We start from the raw sequence: 17,882 nt of genomic DNA, 5'->3' as shown, positions 1-17,882 counted from the left end.
AATTTAAACAAAGTAAGTAACAACAAAACTCAAAATATAAGCAAACCAGTCAGTCAGAATAAAGTCATGCACGAAACTGTGTTAGCTCTGCATCTCCCCTTTACCATGAATACCAGCACTCCGGTGCGCTTTATGAAGCACTAACCAGCAGGTGCCCGCCCTATGTGCGTACCATTTCCCAGGAGATCAGAGAACAAACAATTACACGGCGCACACGCTTAACATATTTTAACTCATTTCTGCACATAAACACTCACACACGCACAACCATAATACATTTTCAAATACAATACACACAACTAAACAAACAAATTTCACATTTACATACCACCGTCACATTTACATACCACCGTTTCTTCTAGCAAAACTCCGCTCCACTTTTTACTGCAAGCCATTTCCTTGTGCCACAACACGGTAAATGGAATTAACGGTAAAACAGATGATGGTGAATGGAAAAATGCGCATGATATTATTGCGAACTGCATGGAATGTTTGAAGCAGAAAAAAAGGTCGTGTGAGCGAGTTTATTTCTTCTTAAAATGTCCGACATCAGGAGAGGGAGACAAAATGGGGTGAGTAGGTGATGAAGGAGGGCAGGGTGGGCTTTAACCTGACCATGCACTTGTTGTCAGCCGTCAGTTCTCACTGTGTGTAGTAGATGAGACAGGCCCTCCGTGGCCCTGTAAGAGCAGACCCCCCCGCTTTCATCCAGGGAGGGGGGAAAAAGAGCCTTCTCAGCAGTGAAGCCAGCTGGCTTCACAGCTTGGTTATGCCGCATGACCAGTAGCACAAGGTGGAGGATCCTGGACTGGGGTCTATGCACACGTGGTGACGGGGATCGGACTTCAGGACCAGACTTAGTTTTGCTGCAGCTGCTTATTTCTGAGACTCTAGGTCTATGTATCCTTTTACGTTCCATTATTAATTTCCCTAGTAGACACCCTTATCCAGGGTGATTTACAAAGCTTTCGTAACATTCATTTGTGCAGCTGGAAATTTTCTAAAGTAATTCAGGTCAAGAACAGCACTGCCCCTCCTGAGGCTCAAACCAGAAACCACTGGGTTGAGAGCACTGCTGCTTAGCACTGTAGCCCCCAGCTGCAGAAGACTGATACTATACATACTCAAAGTCACACAGACCCTACATACATTTTGATTCTCATTTATTGCTTTCATTGTGAGATGACCTGACCAGATTAAACTCCATTTCATTCCTCAAAAATGACATTTGTGTTGCATAGAAATCACATTTGCAGAGCTAACATTCAGTTCTGGAGCCTATTCTGAAGAAGCTTACAGTTGCCTGACTGTATATTCAGCAGTCAGACTCTTCAACCAATCTGTTTGTCAACATCATGTCACCAGTGTGTTTGCTTGTTGAACCCCTGCATTTCATACAGTGCTGTAATAAGCCTTCAAAAAGAAAAGGCTGACACAAAAAATATCTTTAAATAGGCTAGGCACGCTTGCAGTGTGTGAAGTCCTTATTTCGAAAGTATCGCTCTCTTTGAGTGCCAAGAGAATCAAAGAAAATGTCCTGCTGTCTCCAACTGAAGCAGTGAAACACGATCTAATCACACCAATCTGCGAGTCACGAATGCTAGGCAGTGATATTTTTGACCTGGTAGATGTGTTCAAGCAAGTAATTCACAGGCGGTTTTACAACTACAAAGACGCGCCATAGCCTACAAGGTGAACGGAAACGACACCGGTCAGACCTGTGAACCCGTCGGCAGCAGGTCTTGACAGCTGGCACACTTTGGAGGGCTGAGAGTGAGAGGGAGAGTCCAGTGGGACCGTCTTGGGTGGAACGTACAGGAAGTAAAGTGGCAGGGATAATATCACTCTTCCTTTAAGTAATGAGGACTGGTCATGCAAAGCAAACAGCCTCAGTAAAGCAGACATAACAAGGGCCAGTTTAGCGGAGAGTGGCCAAAGCCTTGCCATTAGACATGGCCAGAACATCAACATTGAAATCGCCTGTGTTGTGTGGCTGTATTTCACAAAATAGGTCAGCGACACGAGGCTCGTTAGTACCCAAGAAATATGATGTGAATATAAGGTAATTCTCTGAGCTGGACAGAATTGGGTTCTGAAACTTGCCCTTGCCCGTGTGTGTGTGTATTTTTGTGTTTGTGTGTATAGATATAGATGTATGCTTATGTATATATAGATTGTATAGATATGTAGATATTTAGTATTATACATGGGTAGCTATATTAGATTTAGTTCTAAAAAACATGAAGGTGCTTGCCATCCTAAATGTGCATTGCTAAATACACAAATTCAGTGTTAAAATACCATGCAGAACATGAAACTTAACTTATTTTCACTTATTTTCACGTGGTTTGATTCTATTAATATGTCAGAAAATAGTTCAAGGCTCTTTCCTGATCAGTATAGTTACTTTTGTAACTGCACTTGTTCAGTTTCCAGAAAATGACTGACTTATATTTGTTAGTGTGCAATATGTGTCACTCTGCTCAAATGGCTTCCTGTAAGAGACGCTTTCTGTATGCAACGAAGCCACGTCTTTCGCACAGCCTCGATCTTCACGTTTGCCAAATGTATGGCGGGCAGCTGTTGAGGATAGCCTCGTGTTTGCCATACAAAATTGTGTTGCACCATCTGTCTCCCATTATGTTCAGAGAACACTCAAGCCTCGACCAAATATTGATTTCATGTTCAATTTAGCAATAGTTTTGCCATTCTTGTCATTTTTTTCATGTAAAAAAAATTAGGGGGCAAGAGAGGTTACTTTCATTCTTGTGCTGCCTTTTTCTCTCCATTTCATTGTCTCTGACTCTCTCTCTCTTTTTTTTGTTCCCTTTCCATGGACTGGTGCTTGGGACGAATCTGTTTCCTCCAACCCGTTTCACTCCACATCTGTCCTGTAATGCATGCTGTTTGGTCTGCTTTCTTTCCATTATTCATTGCATGTAAGATCCCTATTGCTATATATTTTTTTCAGTTTTGTCTTGTTCATTCTTCTCTGTTCTTTAGTTGTTTTAGTTGTTTTCCCCCCTCATTCACTCTCCCATCCATTCATTCATTCATTCATTCATTCATGTGTAAATTTAATTTGTTCATTGTCTTCTTAAAGGAAAATGTTGACCTTGGCAGTCCCATGAATGAGACGACTTGTTCTTTAAAAAATGAAGTCCTCTCATTGAACTGTATTGCTCTTATAGTTATATATAGCTATATGGCTGCGCTATAAAAAGACACTGCTATCTCACTGCTGTTTTTAATTAGCCACACTTAGGTAATGAGGGGTCACAACTGGAAAGTCATCTGCTTTTTTATCACAGTTGTCCAATATGACTGTGACACAAAGCAGACAAATCTGTATTCATGAATCATCTCCAGCTTACTGTCAGAGACTCGGGGCCTGGACTCGCTGTCCAGGATGGTGCCATTAATGGAGCAGACAGATAGTGCTCGGTTTTGGATAATCTTTGAACAGAAACATGTTTGTTTAAAAGCAGGAGGTCAGCTAGCTGTTTTGATCACCCCCCCACTCGCTCTGCAGTTTGTTTTTGAATTCTTGTAAATGTCTAATTACGAAACTGAGATTGAGACTGATTTCATGTTCTTTCCACCACCTTAGTTTTTTTTTTTTTTTTTTTTTTGATAACACTGTTCCACTGTTTTCCTCTTACCAAATGTACCAACTACCCAAAATGTTTAAGGTTCATTTGAAAGTATGAATTTAAATGAGTACAGTAAACATTCTGTTCTGTATTTCCATCCATACTCTTATCTGAATTGAACTGTCTGAAGACTCTTTAGAGGTTGCCAGTTTCAGAAACAAGTTTATAGGGGTTTTGATGGCAGCTACACCAGTTTCTGGTTTTTAAAAATGTGTAGATCATATACTGCTGTAGGTAGAAGTGTGCAGCCCAGTTCTGTATCATGCTCTTCCATCAAACTTCAGTGCGTCTGAACTCCTGTTTCCCTTCACAGAATCCTAAATTCCAGGAGCCAGTCACGCTGGACTTCCTGGACGCCGAGCTGGAGAATGAAATTAAAGTGGAGGTACGCGGAGCGCCACGTTTCAGCGGTTCTGATGGCTGTGTTTGTTTCCATTCACTGTTCGTAAACCTCGTCTGCAGCCCCTCTCTTGGATTTAAAGGTCACTGGAAGTAAATGTTTACAAAAAAATCCTCCCTAAGGACTCCAGAGAGAAAGTGCTGGAAAGTGTTGGCTCGTCCTGTGTGGAGTGTCCGCGTGCGTACTGCCTATGGCGCGCAAGTATCTTCGGTGCGTTGCCGGCCATGGCGACTGTTAACAATCTTCACCTCTGTGGTTTCCCTTCGAAAACAGCGGTGAGGAGAAAAAACACAAAGAATAATAAAGACCTGAGGATACAACTGAGAGCTTAATTGTAAACACATTGTTGTGGGCCTTGCCATTATGCATTGCATCAGGGCCTCTCCCCTTAGCAAGAGGCTGTTCCAGGCTCAGTGGAGCTCTTCATCAGAGCTACACAGCCGGGACTTGCAGGAAGTGGCGTCTGGACCTTTACTGTACTGAGATCAGCTCCAGCTGGCTCTGGTCCTAGGGGGGGTATGATCAAAGGAAACGCTACTCTTGGATTCATGTTAACTTATATATGCGGTGACCTCAAAATTACACACAAGCCGCCTATAACCAGTGTTATGGTCCTCCTCAGTATAATGTGTGACAATTTCTATTTTTTTGAAGAAGTGCTAATACTGAATGAGTGATAGACGTAGTCTCAGTGAAGTGCAAAAACTGACAGCTTTACAGAGCATTCACACAGACAGGTGGCCTCAGGGCATCACACAATCCAACACACTGCTGTCTGGGGGGAGCTGGTGGCAGCTCTCAACTTTCTCTAAGCTACTTGCACCTGCCACCTGGAAGAAGGTCAGTATTGAAAACCTTATCTTTGATTTATTGCCCGATTGTCCAACTCCAACATGAGCTCATAATCCAGCAGGATCCGGAAAATAAGTTTCTTGTTGCGATTACTGGCTTCAGATCCCAGTAAAAGACCACCCACCATCTCCTCCCCCGCTGCTAGTGTTTAAACTGTCTCCCTGTAAACTGGCAGAGCATTCACAATTTTGAGCTTTCTGTGTGAAAGCCCCCCAGCACCCCGTCACCCTGAATCTTAAAACATGACTTCAGACACCCTTTCGATCACTGTTTGTCATTGTGACCGGACACCACGGCCTGCCCACTTCAGTTAATATCGTATGACCACTCGTTCTGTTGGCTGGGTGGTGTTGTACACCTGCTGTATGTTAGCTGATGGGGGGATGAGGTGTCTTTGGGGGAGAGCTAATGATTATTCGGTTCTTTTTTTGTCTTTTTTTTCACAGATCAGGAAAAACATGATTGACGGACACACAGGGCAGCAGAGAATAAGCACACTGGTGAAATCTCTGGACGAGGTGAGTGTGAGACGGCAGTCCGGCAGTCCATAAAGAATGCTGATAGGGACAAGCCCTAGTATTAAGAGGCAAATACCCTGCATCCTTTTCCTTATGTAACTGCTGCGAAGAGTGCTCTGCATGGTCGTGTATCCCAGTCACGCCCATCGTCTGTTCTGGAAACCATGTGATGGAACAAGCTTCCCGTAGGACATCAGCAGGCTGGCCGTCTTCCACTGCAGACAAAAGACACAGCTGTTTTGAGTGTAACTCTACATTATTATTGGACTTTGACACCAGTTGTAGAAATATGTAGTTATAATAGCACTTACTGTGTATTCATTATGACACCGGTTATTATAGCACTGTGAAAGTTTGGCATCTTCATATGTCATCTGTTGCTTTCTGTACTGTACTTCACATGACCTCATGTTTACCTTTGCTTTTGTAAGTCCTTTTAAATTACTATTACAAATTAATAAATGTAAATGAGTTCTGGCAGCTTAACAATAGTTTAAAAAAGTTTCCTGGCAAAACCTATGCACCAAAGTCGAAGAATTCATCATGCATTCACAGGTCGGAAGGTAAGCCAAAAACAGACCACAGATATCAAAAAGGTAAACACGGGTAGGTTTGCATGATCTGTAACTGTGCATTGAATGTTCTTTTGCAGAGGTACATCGACAAAGGATTCAGGACCTACACATGGGGCCCTGTCAATGGCACAGACTACAGGTAACTAGAGGAACTGCAATTATGGGGTTGTGTAATATTGTTAAGTATGAAAACATCTGATTTTCTCATGCACAGCTGTGTCAATATGAGTCCAGCGCTAACTAGGTATTAATTATACTTATGCTTCTCTGACTGATGCTGACTCTCAGACCTTTGCACTTAATGCATTATGCATCAGTGAACTCACAGTTGGCAGTCTATAGAGAGACGTTTTTAAGCTCAGTCTGTAAAGCATGACTGTGATTCAGTCCTTGGGTGTACACATTTTTTTGCATAACTGTTCCAATGAATGAGGGGTTGGGGGATGTTGTTATGGTCAGTATTGCTCTAAAATGTCTTTCCCTGGAATGTTTACAAGTTACTTTGATGCCAGTCTCCAGTTATGGGCACTAATTGTCTGTTAACAGGTCTGTTTTTATCAGATTATACATTGTGCTTTTGAAGTATTTCACTACTGTCAGCCCCAGGCACTTCTGCTAGCCTTGGAGGCAAGGTGTGTAGTGTGAACCTGGTCTGTTTGACCAATAGGGGTCACTATTAACATCCCAATTGGGCAGAATATATATGGGTGACCCTCTCTGCATTTACCTGATTTAGCACAATAGAGGCTGGTGCGTGTGGGAGGTATAATGGAGAAGGAGAGGGGAAGTTATTTTGCCAAGTAAGGCCACCTTGTTGCAGATTATTCCCCATTTCAGGCGAGGCATTTTCCTCTTGCCAAAATACAGTAACTTAAGATCCTTAGAACGCAATGATTTTCAAACACAATGCACAAACACCTTGTCCATACTGTTTGGTGCCTTATGAGATTATATCTCTGATTTATAGCTGTTTAAATTGTGAGGGCTCTGTAAACCCAGGTTTAGTTTAACTGAGGTCCAGCCAAAAAGTAGACAGATCTCTCCTTTTAAAGGGGTTAAATTGGCAAGTAAATCACTTGAGAGGCGTGTGGGATTCCTGGTTCCAAGTGGAGAACCATCTCCCAGATCTGTAACCCATGCAAACTTTTGGCTCATTTTTGGTCAGAACAACTGTTGTTTGTGCACATTTGCTAAGGTTATGAGTGCTCCAGTATCTGCTACACCACAGAATAAATCCACCAGATAAAATGTGCCTACTACTGTAGATGAACTAAAATCTTCTGATGTCCCGAAGTCCTCTGGCTCTGTCCTCTGGTCACAGGTCAAATGTATGCATTCCAGCTCTGTAGAAAAAGTGACATATGCCCTGAAATGAGCCGTCCTGTAGAACTAAAATAGGAACAGAAAGAAAACAAATAGCCAGAGTGACATAAAATAACTGCAGTGTGGTGGAACTGTGAAAATATACTTGTTCTGCATAGCTATGTCAATTCAGTGCATTTTACTTGGGAACTAACTGAAGACCATTAGTCCATCCCCATAAGTCTGATTTGTTTTATGGCAGACCAGATAGCATATTTATTTTGTGCTCAGTTCTTTGTTCTTTTTCCATTTCATGAGTCATTTCCTTGATTAAATTGATATGACATGCAGCGTAACACAAACATTTTGGCAAACGGCAGATCAAAACCTCTTGCCAACTATGATTTATTTAATTAAAACTCGAGCTCGTGTTATGAATTCAATACATAAACTTGTAATTAGATGCAGTAAAGTGCTGATCTGTCATTTCTGCAGCAGGCGGTGGGGGAATGTTTCTGATTTGGTGCAGGCCGAGAAAGCCCATGTGATGTTTTGGAAACCTGTAATTGGCCGAACTGTCTTGGTTTTCAGGAGCAGAATAGACAGTATGCTGTGTCTTTCTTCTCTTCTTGGCTTATCCTCTGTAAAAGTTATGAAACTTTGCAAAAATGTTTCCATTTTCAGCTTGGCGCTGGTGTTGCCCGATTACAGTTTACACTATATCCATGCACGGATCGGAGATACCATCACGCAGGCAAAATGTGAGTATAGGCGGAGTCGTGCTCTTCAGATTTGCTTCCTCTTACTCTTTGAGTTTGCATGGTCTAGATGGTCAAGGGCAGAAACCAATATTCAAATGCCTGTTTATTTTGCATAGTCAGTTATGTAGCCTTGTATTTCAGGGTAGTGTGATCCATCATTTTGGTGGGTAAGGGCATGCATTGTTGTGTGGATGTTAATGCGTATCTTTAAAAACAGAGCACCCAGAATGCTCTGCTGCACTGCAGCTGTGCCGTTGTTAGTCAGCTGCTCTGCTACCCACTAGTCAAGTACTACTACGACCACTGACTTTATCATTCAAAAATCATACTCTGTAAACGTTATGCCCACAATGCAATTAAGTGCACCTTTCATCTGATAGTATTGATGTGGCTCCGCTCAAATTTTTCCGGAGCGGATAGAGATTTAAGACATGTTTGAGGTCTGCACCTGTATGTCTGCTGGCTGTTTCAGTCTTTGCAGCCATTTAGTCATCAGCAAAGCAAACTAGAAAGCTTCAGAAGTCCTCCAAACAAGCAGAGAGCCTCTGACCTCAAAACTCTGCGCAGGACATCTCCCGTAAACAAAGGGCCAGCTGTCCTCCAACACCCACTGCCGGCTGCCTTTTGATCCAAGCTTCAGTTCCGCGTAGCCTCTCCCCGGGTGATGGATTTTAGCTCAGCCAATCAAACGCTCTCCTGAGGCTGTTAGAACTGAGCTCAGCCAATGAAGCCCTCTCCCGTGCTGGTGGAAACGCATCCTCTCTCCCCTCCCTCCAATCTCTCCCTTTCTCCCTCTCCTCCTTCTCCTTCTCCTTCTCCCTCTCTCTCACTCTGCCTCTGAAGTCATTGGCACATAGATCTGCAGAAAGCAAATTCAGCTTCGCACAACATTAAAGGCACATGTTGAAGCCAATGGGTAAGATTTGGCAGCTATGAAGACCCATTAACCTGCTCGGGTTGCATGTTGGTGTATTACCACCAAACTTTGAAAAGCTGCAATTAACGCCACCGGTGGTTTAAGTCCATTTTCTCTCCAAGAGACAAACGATTTTACCATCTATTATAAATTACAGCAAATACCTCCACAAGAGCAGGAGCTGTAGATTTCTTTCAAAACAACAAAAAAGTCACCATTGAGTTAAATTGAATTTGCATTTAAATGGACGTCAAATTATTTTAGAATTATTATTTTAGAGTAATTATTTTAGAATTATTTTGATTCAGATACTACCCGCACGCATCCACACATCTCAGACAAGCCATTTAACATGTTTGTATGGGCTGTGTTAATAAATGCTGACCAGAGAGACCAAAGCTGGTTTCTCAGAAGCCCGAAGTCCTGGGGCTCAAGCGTCAGCTTGTGACATTAACCTCTGTGGACATGTCCCCGCAGAACCTCTGTCTTGCTTCATAACTAGTCCACATCAAACACTGTCCAGTAGGATACAAGGACAAACAGTCCTCAGCCAATCAGAAGCTTGTGCGGGTAATTGAGGCCCACATAGGCATCACACCGTTGATGTGATGGGGATGATTCAGTCCCTTCCACCCACGGGTTTTTAGGTACCCTCCAGTCATTAAGGGGGTCTAAGGATTCTTTGTCCCCTATTAAATATACTCTTTAGACCTTAGGCTGTAAATTTGTACAGTATAGATTCAACTAGACTAGAGCAGAAAGGTGGCATGCCTTGAACCTTTTGTCTGACTACAATGTTGTTGTTCAAGTGCTGAATAAAATATTGTTGATTGTAACCCCTTATGTCTTATCCTGTTTTGTCTCCTGTCTCCTCTCCCTCTCTCTCTCTCTCGTTCTTTCTGTCTTTTCTCCGCTCTCCCTTTCTCCTTCTTTACCCCTCCTATGTGTGTGTTTGTGTGTTTGTGTTTGTGTGTGTTAATTTCCCTCAGCAACAATGGGCAAGTATCCCGTAGTCGGTCTCTGTGGAACTGTGCTTGTTCTGTGACTGCACGTTTTTCAGTTGTCCTTTCTTTTTTGAAACTCTTGGTTCGCACTCAGTCCAGTAAACCACTGACTGCCTGTGAAGGCATGTGTGCTGCACGCCCACTTCAGATGTAACGCAACCCTCCTTAAAAACAACTTGGTTCGGTTTCACTGGTCTCAGAAATGAACGATTTTCCAGGTGCGCTCTGATCTTATGAGGGTTCGGTTACAAAGCAGAAGCACAGCTCTTGCTGCTACTAAGTCAGACACTGCTAACTGCAACAGCTGCAGCAGCACCGCTAACGCTGGCCAGACGGGCCTTGCTAACCCCGGGGCGGGCTGAGGGCTTCGCATGCGACGCCGCTCTAAAACAAAGTGTTTAATGGAGGCGGTTAACCACAAGGATGCAGCGACCCACCGGCACCCACTACCGAGCAGGGGCCGCGTTTGACGCCGGCTTCGCGTGCGCTCGCCCCACCTGGCCACCTCCCCACCACAGGAACATGGATGCGGTTTTGGCAGCGCCCGTGCAGGAGCACCAGTCGGGGCTGCTTTGAATTGTTTTGACGCAATGTCATAACAGAGAAAGGCGTACTAATGCACACAAAATTGAGGGTTGTTTTTTTTCCCCCCTTTCCTTTGCCTCTCTCTTTGTGAATCATTCCTCTTATCTCATAAAGGCGCCCCGAAAGAAGTTTACAGTCTCGTAAAGGAGAGCCATACATCACTCGGGGTGGAAATGAAAAGGAATGAGTGTGCTGCAATCTGCGGAATTAGTCCAGAGTGTCTCCAGTGAATGTGGTTTTAGTGCCGTCCAGAACTGTCCTGGATGGTTTCAAGCGCAGTCTGACTCCCAAATATGAAAAGCGGGAGTATTTAAAATTCAAGTTCAAAGAGGTCCATAAACATCAGTCAGACAGAGAAATAATATGTGCCACTTGAGTGTTAACGTAGGGGGAAAAAAATGGTTAACATGAAGACCAGATGACCACTCTCTGCCCACAGGAATCACTGTACTGGCTTCCCAGAAGTTCTGGTGCTTTTTGTTTTGTGTCCCCAGTTGTTTGTAAATGAGATTGTCTCTTCACATTCTGTGTCCTGTCATGCCATATTGTAACCAAGTAGGTTTTTATGACTGGAGTGTGGTGCAAAGTGGCTGCTAAGATTAGCTGTTATTTCAATAAAATTCCTGTTTCGTAGAGATGTATAGTACTAAAAGTAATGGTACATTTTCCTAAGATAATCAGATCCAGCCCGTGGGTATTTAAAGGGATAATGTTTTTCTAAAGGATAATTTTGAACCTTTTTTTTTTTTTTTTAATTAGTTACACCTACACTTATTAAACCATTGCTTAATATTGTATTTATTAAGGGTAAGGGAATGTTCTTGCCTGTAGCAAACACATCTTAAATTCTTTCTAAAAAACTGCCCTAAAATTTTAATTTTCACAGGTAATATAACACAGAATAAAAAAGAAGAAAACTTCACCACATGAATGGATTTGAGGTTTCCTCAAGGGGGTTAATCCGGGGGGGGATTAGTAGTGGATTACCCTTGGTGTAAATGTCTAATCCCTTTGTGTTTCAGGATTATACGAGTGTTGGTTCATCCTTTTTTTTTCCAACCTCCATCCACCTATGTTCTGATGGCCCCACTTGTATATCCCCACAGCAATTAAAAAAGATTAAGTAACATGAGGATTTTTCACTCAAAGCAAGCCGGTCACACCCTCCACCTCTTTCCTTCTGTGTGTTCCAGCCTGACCCTTTTTCCCTGTGCTGCTTGCAACAGTAATTCTGTAGCACAGAACGCCTTGGTTCTGTCAGTCTCCACTGCTGTTTTTTTTTTTTTTTTTTTTTTTTGCACAAGTACTGTAGCAGAATTATGAGACTGCAGAAGTCTTTAGTAGATGCTACAAAGACGATGGCTCACTTTTGTGAACATCAGGCATTCACCAAAACTGAATATGTGGAGAAGATTGCTGACAATGTATTAAGAAAATCAGGAATAGACAGAAACTACAACTATAGTGGACAAAACTATAATGAAACTGGAAAAAAACTATAATTCTCCAAGGAAAGTCATCAGTGTATTTAGTAAAAAGCACTTTACGTAACTGATAAGAAACTAACAAGTATATGAAAATAACACATTATATGTAGTCAAACTGCAGCACCCTGCAGCACCTCTTTCTTTGACCTGTATTTTTTGGCAACAGCATATGTTTTGCCACAAACTAATACACCATCCTGAAAGAATGCATCATTTTAACCATGCGCTAATGGCGGCATGCACAGAATGCATTGTGGAAATCGACCAGGTTTTAAAACGTCCTTACATGCCTGCCTCCTGCTGAAATCTTCCACACTCACTGAATTATGATCAGATTGCAATATTTTTATTCAAGGCCCGCTCGTTGAATAAAATATTGTTGACTGTGATCCCTTGTACTTTTACCCTGTTTCTCTGTTTCCCTCCTGGTGATCGGCGTGTCTCTCTCTCTCTCTGCTGGATTTTCACAACAGGGGAAAAGGGCAAGTATTTTCCAGTTGGTCTTTCTCCTGTATCTGTTCCATTTCCTCTGCTCCTCGCATGCTCCAGTGCACCCATCCCCCATGACCTCTGACCTCCCAGCCATACCTTCCTTCCAAACCGGCCTCCGGTTCTCTAACCATCGGTGTCTCTTTTTAAATGTGCGACGCTGCAGAGTTTCCTCTCTAGTGCTGTTTCTAACACGTCAACCTGTCACCTTAATGGCTGTCCATTGAGTCAAACCAGGTCCGAGACCGCTGTGAAGTCAGCATGCGAAAACTAGTGAGGGGAAAAAAAAAAACGCCGTCTCTCTGAGACAGGAAGTGACACTGACAATAAACAGGGCGTGCGTCTCGGTCTCGGGTGGCCGGCGCTCGACGCACGGTTGTCACAAACCCGAAAAGCTGCATGGTGTCTGTGGAGATGTGACTTAAAGCTGTATGTCCTGTATCTCTCAGCGTGTTATTCACCAACGGGCGCGAACTGACCACAGAAAATACTCTACAGTTCAAGCACAAAAAGAGTGACTTTAAAAGCACATAACCACTAAATAAATCAGCTTCTCTGAAATGGGTGGAACAAATGCAATGCATTGAAATCCTCATTGCATGAATTTTTAAAAATGATCTCCAACCAAAATCACCATGATATTGGTCATACTGTTAATTATTAAACAGTACTGGAAAATTATTTCTTCCACACATGCTGATTAGTTATTACAGTATATTTGGTCATTTGGCATTCGCCGTAACTAGAATCAGGGTTGATATTCATGTCGTGAAAGCATTAATAATTTCTCTGACAATTGGCCGGAGAAGGATGCTTAAATATTCCAACTGTAGAGAATTGTCTTCTTGTTCACTATCACTTGTTGACGCTTCTTTCATCACTTGCCAGTTCTCTCTCCAGTGCTATCCTCCACTGTCTGTCTACAGGCTTACGGCAGCGCTCTGAAGTCCACAGAGCTTTTCAACACGTTTATTTTTTTGTTTTTTTGGTCCTTCTAGTTTCTGAGACCATGCAGCAGAAGAACTTTGAGGAGTATGGATACACGCTCATAGCGCCAAGGTGAGTGGGTTCGGCACACACCAGAGGCCGCCTCTGAGCCGCCGATTGACAGGCGATGACAACGGCAGACCCGGGTGTAGCGCCGGTTCTGTGTGGAGAGGTCTGTGTTCAACCTGCAGGAGGAGCGTGGGGGGTGTGTGTGGGAGAATGAGGGGGGGAGAATCCGTGGTGGACTTGGTTCACAATCTCACCTAAAGAGGCACTTTCGGCTCGTGAAGCGTTAGGGAACCGGAGCACGTGGAATAGGTGACCACGACCGTCGTGATGGCCCGCCGTCCGCTCCCCCGCCCGGTGCCCACAGCGTGCCTCCCCTAATGCGCCGTGACACATCAGAGACTCTCCAAACAGCCCTCCCCCCGAGGAGCGAGGGAGAAACCACAGAATTCACTCAAGTGATTATCTGTGACAGATTTACGGCCCTCGTTTCCAGGCGTGATGGGTCTGTGAAGGCTCGTAAATTTGCATGACGCGCCGTTTTAGCTCATTTTATGTGGCCATTTGATCGCCACGGCAACAAAGACAGGGAGAAAATGACATTATGGCTAAAATGTTTTCAGCATATGAATGTGCTCGGTTAGTGCTGATGAATGGCAGCGAACAATACAACAACAAACATGCTGCTTTTTAGCACTCTGCTTATACACACACACACACACACACACACACACACACACACACACACGCACGCATGCACGCACACACGCATGCACGCACACACACACACAGTTTCTCATTGATCTCAACTCAGTTTCATTTTCCAGGTCACTTTGAAAGATGTATATGCACGCAGGTGCTCATGAATAGTGAGTGAATATTGTACACGTGTTAGGTAATCACTTTTTGATATATTTCCCCGTAGGGAATACTGCAAGGACCTGAAGGTATCGGACAACAACAATACCCAGTTCCTGATGGACTTCAACGAGTACATAGACAGGAAGACACCCAACAACCCCACGTGTGAGTACAGAACGTGTCAAAAGGAGCTTGCGTCCAGAACGCACCTCCTGGCCTACCTTAGAGAACACCCGTGGGGGTTGGGGGGTGGGAGGTGGGGGGGAAGGGGGTGAAATCACTCACCGGTGGCCCCTTCAAGAACGCCACACTCTCTTCTTTGGGCCTGCTTTTGATCCTGCTGGCTTAGCGCGTCACAAATGACACTTCGCACCGCTGTGCCATTAATTGCGCAGCTGGGCGCACATGTGGTGGCCGCGGCGGGCCCGTGGCCGTAACACGCGCTGGCACTATACACACACACACACACACACACACACACACACACACACACACACACACACACACACACACACACACACACACACACACACACACACCCACCCCACACCAGTTCACCAGCCATGCTCAATGGTCCAATTACACCGTGTCTGTGAGAGAAAGCAGGACACGTCAAGAAAAGAACAAAAGCCGAGAAGTAACAAATCAGCCCCAAAACTGATCAGTCAGAGTGCGATGGCTATTTCAGATGTCTTGCTCCTTAGGACCTGAGTCGTTAGCCATTCGTTTACTTACCTCGTTTGGTCCTGCACTCATCTATGTGTTATTTTTTTCCTGTCTGGATTAGTATTTTCATACAATGGTACTACTGTGTACATTTTTACCAGATATGCTTGAGATCTAAATCCTGCTGTATATGATTACACTTTCAAATCCACTGTATCTGGCATTCTAACCATCTGATGTGTTTGCTTAAGTTCAACAGAGCAGGTACAGTGCTTTAAAATTCCAGCACTTCCTCCAATCAGCTTTGATTTAAAACATATAAAGGGACTATATAAAGTGTTGCACCAGGTGTTCTCTGTACTGTGTAGAGTAGTTCTAGCAGTTTTATAAACTCATGGCAGTAATAGACTGTTGTGGGAGTTTCAAGTCTGTTGAAATATTAAAAAGTGTGGGTTTTTTTTTGTTTTTTATTACTCAAATATTTTATTGGCCGGACTTCTTTGATGTCCTCCCAGCACACAGCTTGTCTTTCGATTTCAGAGGCGCAAAGATGAGCCCCTCTCTGTATCCTGTTACACCAACAAGCAGTGTCATTACCATCCACGCGCTCTAATACCTGAGATCATACAGCCTAGTTAAACCTAAATCAATAGAGCCCCCCTTGTTCCCTTGTATCGACCTTTTTCTGAGAGCTTTCCTCAGCCGAAGCGAAAGTGTAACAGAGTTTCTCTCGTGTGACTCACTGTCGTCCTTTGTAGTGGTCGGTCCATGAAGGTCGCGGCTGCTCTCTCTTCGATATGAGTCACGTCGTCAGACTGGTGAGGGGGTAATACAAGCCCCCTATGCAATATCACTGTCCCTTTCGAGCTATTCTCTGTTCTGACTCATCTTTTGTGTCTTGCCCTCCATTCTTTGCCTTTGATCTGTGCCCTTGGTGCATTTGGAACTGAGGGGTCCACAGTTTGCTGAACATGAAAACAAACTTTACACTCTGTATTTATGTACGTATTATGTACGGTTTTTCTAGGAGATGCGGAATTTGTATTTTGCTTGATTGTTTTTGGCATCGATTGGCTTATTTGACCATTCGTAACTGGCCTGTGGTGAACTCTATGGGCTGCTGTGCCATGTTACCTTGTTGGTCAGAGGGGTGAAAGGGCACATCTGACGAGGTGATTTTCTCTGTTGATTGTAAAGCCTGATGGAAATCAACCGAACACAGAAAAAAATGAGCATGTCCTCATCAAGAGGATAATGTCTGCATGCCTTTGGTGTGTGTTCTTTGTGGTACTTTTGAAGTGTTAGTTATTTGTGACCTATAACAATGTTGATTGTAGTGTAAGGGGCAAAACAAATAGGCTTTTCTTAATCAAACGTAAGGATGGAGCAGATTGTGCCTAGACTGGCCCTTTCTGTGATTTTTTTTTGCTGACTAATGCAATATCATCTTTTTGAAGCCTAAAACAGCTGAAACTCGCCTTGGAAAGGAAATGCCATTAATGTGCTAAGCCCGTTCTATAAAAGACCTTAAAGCGGTTTTTACACAGTATCTGTAGCCTCAGATGCATAACTAAAAGGAAGATTAGATCAACAGCGATTCTGAATTTCAGAGGATTCTTTCAACTCTCAGATCCCTTGGTGTCTCGCCCAATTCTATAAAAGCGCTGATAAAAGTCACACCCGAAATGAGCTGAAAACAGAGTCTGCTTGTCTCCCCAAAAAAATTACCCATTACATTATCATCGTTTACTTGGCAGAGGCTTTTATCCAGTGTAACTTCCATAACTTGCATTTTTACATATTATCCGTTTTCGCAGCTGGATGTTCATTGAAACAGTTGGGGGTTAAGCGCCTTAAATAAGGGTACAACAGCACCTGGAGGCTTTGCCTGGGAGTCAGTTCCGCTAGCTCGTTACCTGGTTACAAGCCCAGCTCCACAAGCACTGCACCACACAAATTAAATAAATATTGTTTTTCTATACTTTAATATTTCATTTCAACTTAACTTGAATATACTTGCTCATTAATTTGTGGTCAAGGTTGACCAGTTACAATCTGATTTTTATCGTAGTTCAGTAGGAAAAAAAAAACATAATAAGATTTAAAAATGAGGATTTAATTTTGTTAAACTCTTTCCTCATGTCATAAGAATATTGGAGCCAAAATATCCAAACACGTTTGTCCACGTTTAATAACTAAAAAGCATCCTTTTAGATGTGAATAATTACAATTCATGTAAAATTAATTGGCAAGAAGTTAACCACATGTAAATGCTGAACTTCATGTAATCACATGACGACACCTGAACTATGGTTTCACCCAGATGTAAGCATCTCGCCGTGTCACAGTGTCACTGAAACCCAGAGTTTAAGTGGGCGCCTCTTGTCTTCCAGGCAATGTCACTCTAGTCAACAGACTGCTGCTAGATGCTGGACTGACCGCAGAGCTGGTCAAGATTTGGAAGGAGCAGAATCCGTGAGTATATACCAAACACACAGTCCTTCCCTGTTTATATGTACATACATAATATACATACATAAATGTACTCGTGTCCTTGAGAGCAGAGATTCCGACCCTTTTTTGGTAGGTGCCCCCCTTGTTCTCAGTGTCCATATGCCCCCTCTCTAAGGAGACTCAGTCATATGTTTTTTTCATTCTCGTACATACGTCATATTTTGCATGCACCTACATTATATTATTGTCATTTTTGTAATGTAATCTAGTGTAAACCTACACCTAATGTATGTTTTCACTCCTAAAATGACTCCATGCACCAGTGATGTGAATTGATGTGGTCTGTGTGACCTCTGTTTAGAACTG

The 17,882-nt window shown here is 43.2% G+C and overlaps 1 protein-coding gene across 4 annotated transcripts in view; it reads left to right on the top strand.

The window, feature by feature from the left end:
• LOC118770145 (voltage-dependent calcium channel subunit alpha-2/delta-1-like) overlaps positions 1-17,882 on the top strand; it is a 137,153-nt gene that overhangs the window by 107,414 nt on the left and 11,857 nt on the right. Inside the window, exons 19-27 of one of the 4 annotated variants that reach the window (XM_036517619.1) lie at positions 3,982-4,038; positions 5,352-5,423; positions 6,076-6,137; positions 7,985-8,061; positions 9,967-9,975; positions 12,527-12,535; positions 13,541-13,601; positions 14,461-14,561; positions 17,456-17,537. In XM_036517619.1, coding sequence (XP_036373512.1) covers positions 3,982-4,038; positions 5,352-5,423; positions 6,076-6,137; positions 7,985-8,061; positions 9,967-9,975; positions 12,527-12,535; positions 13,541-13,601; positions 14,461-14,561; positions 17,456-17,537 — 530 coding nt within the window. Of the gene's footprint in view, positions 1-3,966; positions 4,039-5,351; positions 5,424-6,075; positions 6,138-7,984; positions 8,062-9,966; positions 9,976-12,526; positions 12,536-13,540; positions 13,602-14,460; positions 14,562-17,455; positions 17,538-17,882 lie in introns of all 4 variants that reach the window. The other 3 variants (XM_036517616.1, XM_036517617.1, XM_036517620.1) reach the window with 3 other exon arrangements.

The sequence above is a fragment of the Megalops cyprinoides genome, chromosome 23 (assembly GCF_013368585.1).
Source record: "Megalops cyprinoides isolate fMegCyp1 chromosome 23, fMegCyp1.pri, whole genome shotgun sequence".
NCBI lineage: Eukaryota > Metazoa > Chordata > Actinopteri > Elopiformes > Megalopidae > Megalops > Megalops cyprinoides.
Note: the sequence above shows the minus strand (reverse complement) of the source record. Positions and strands in the feature narration are given on the sequence as shown.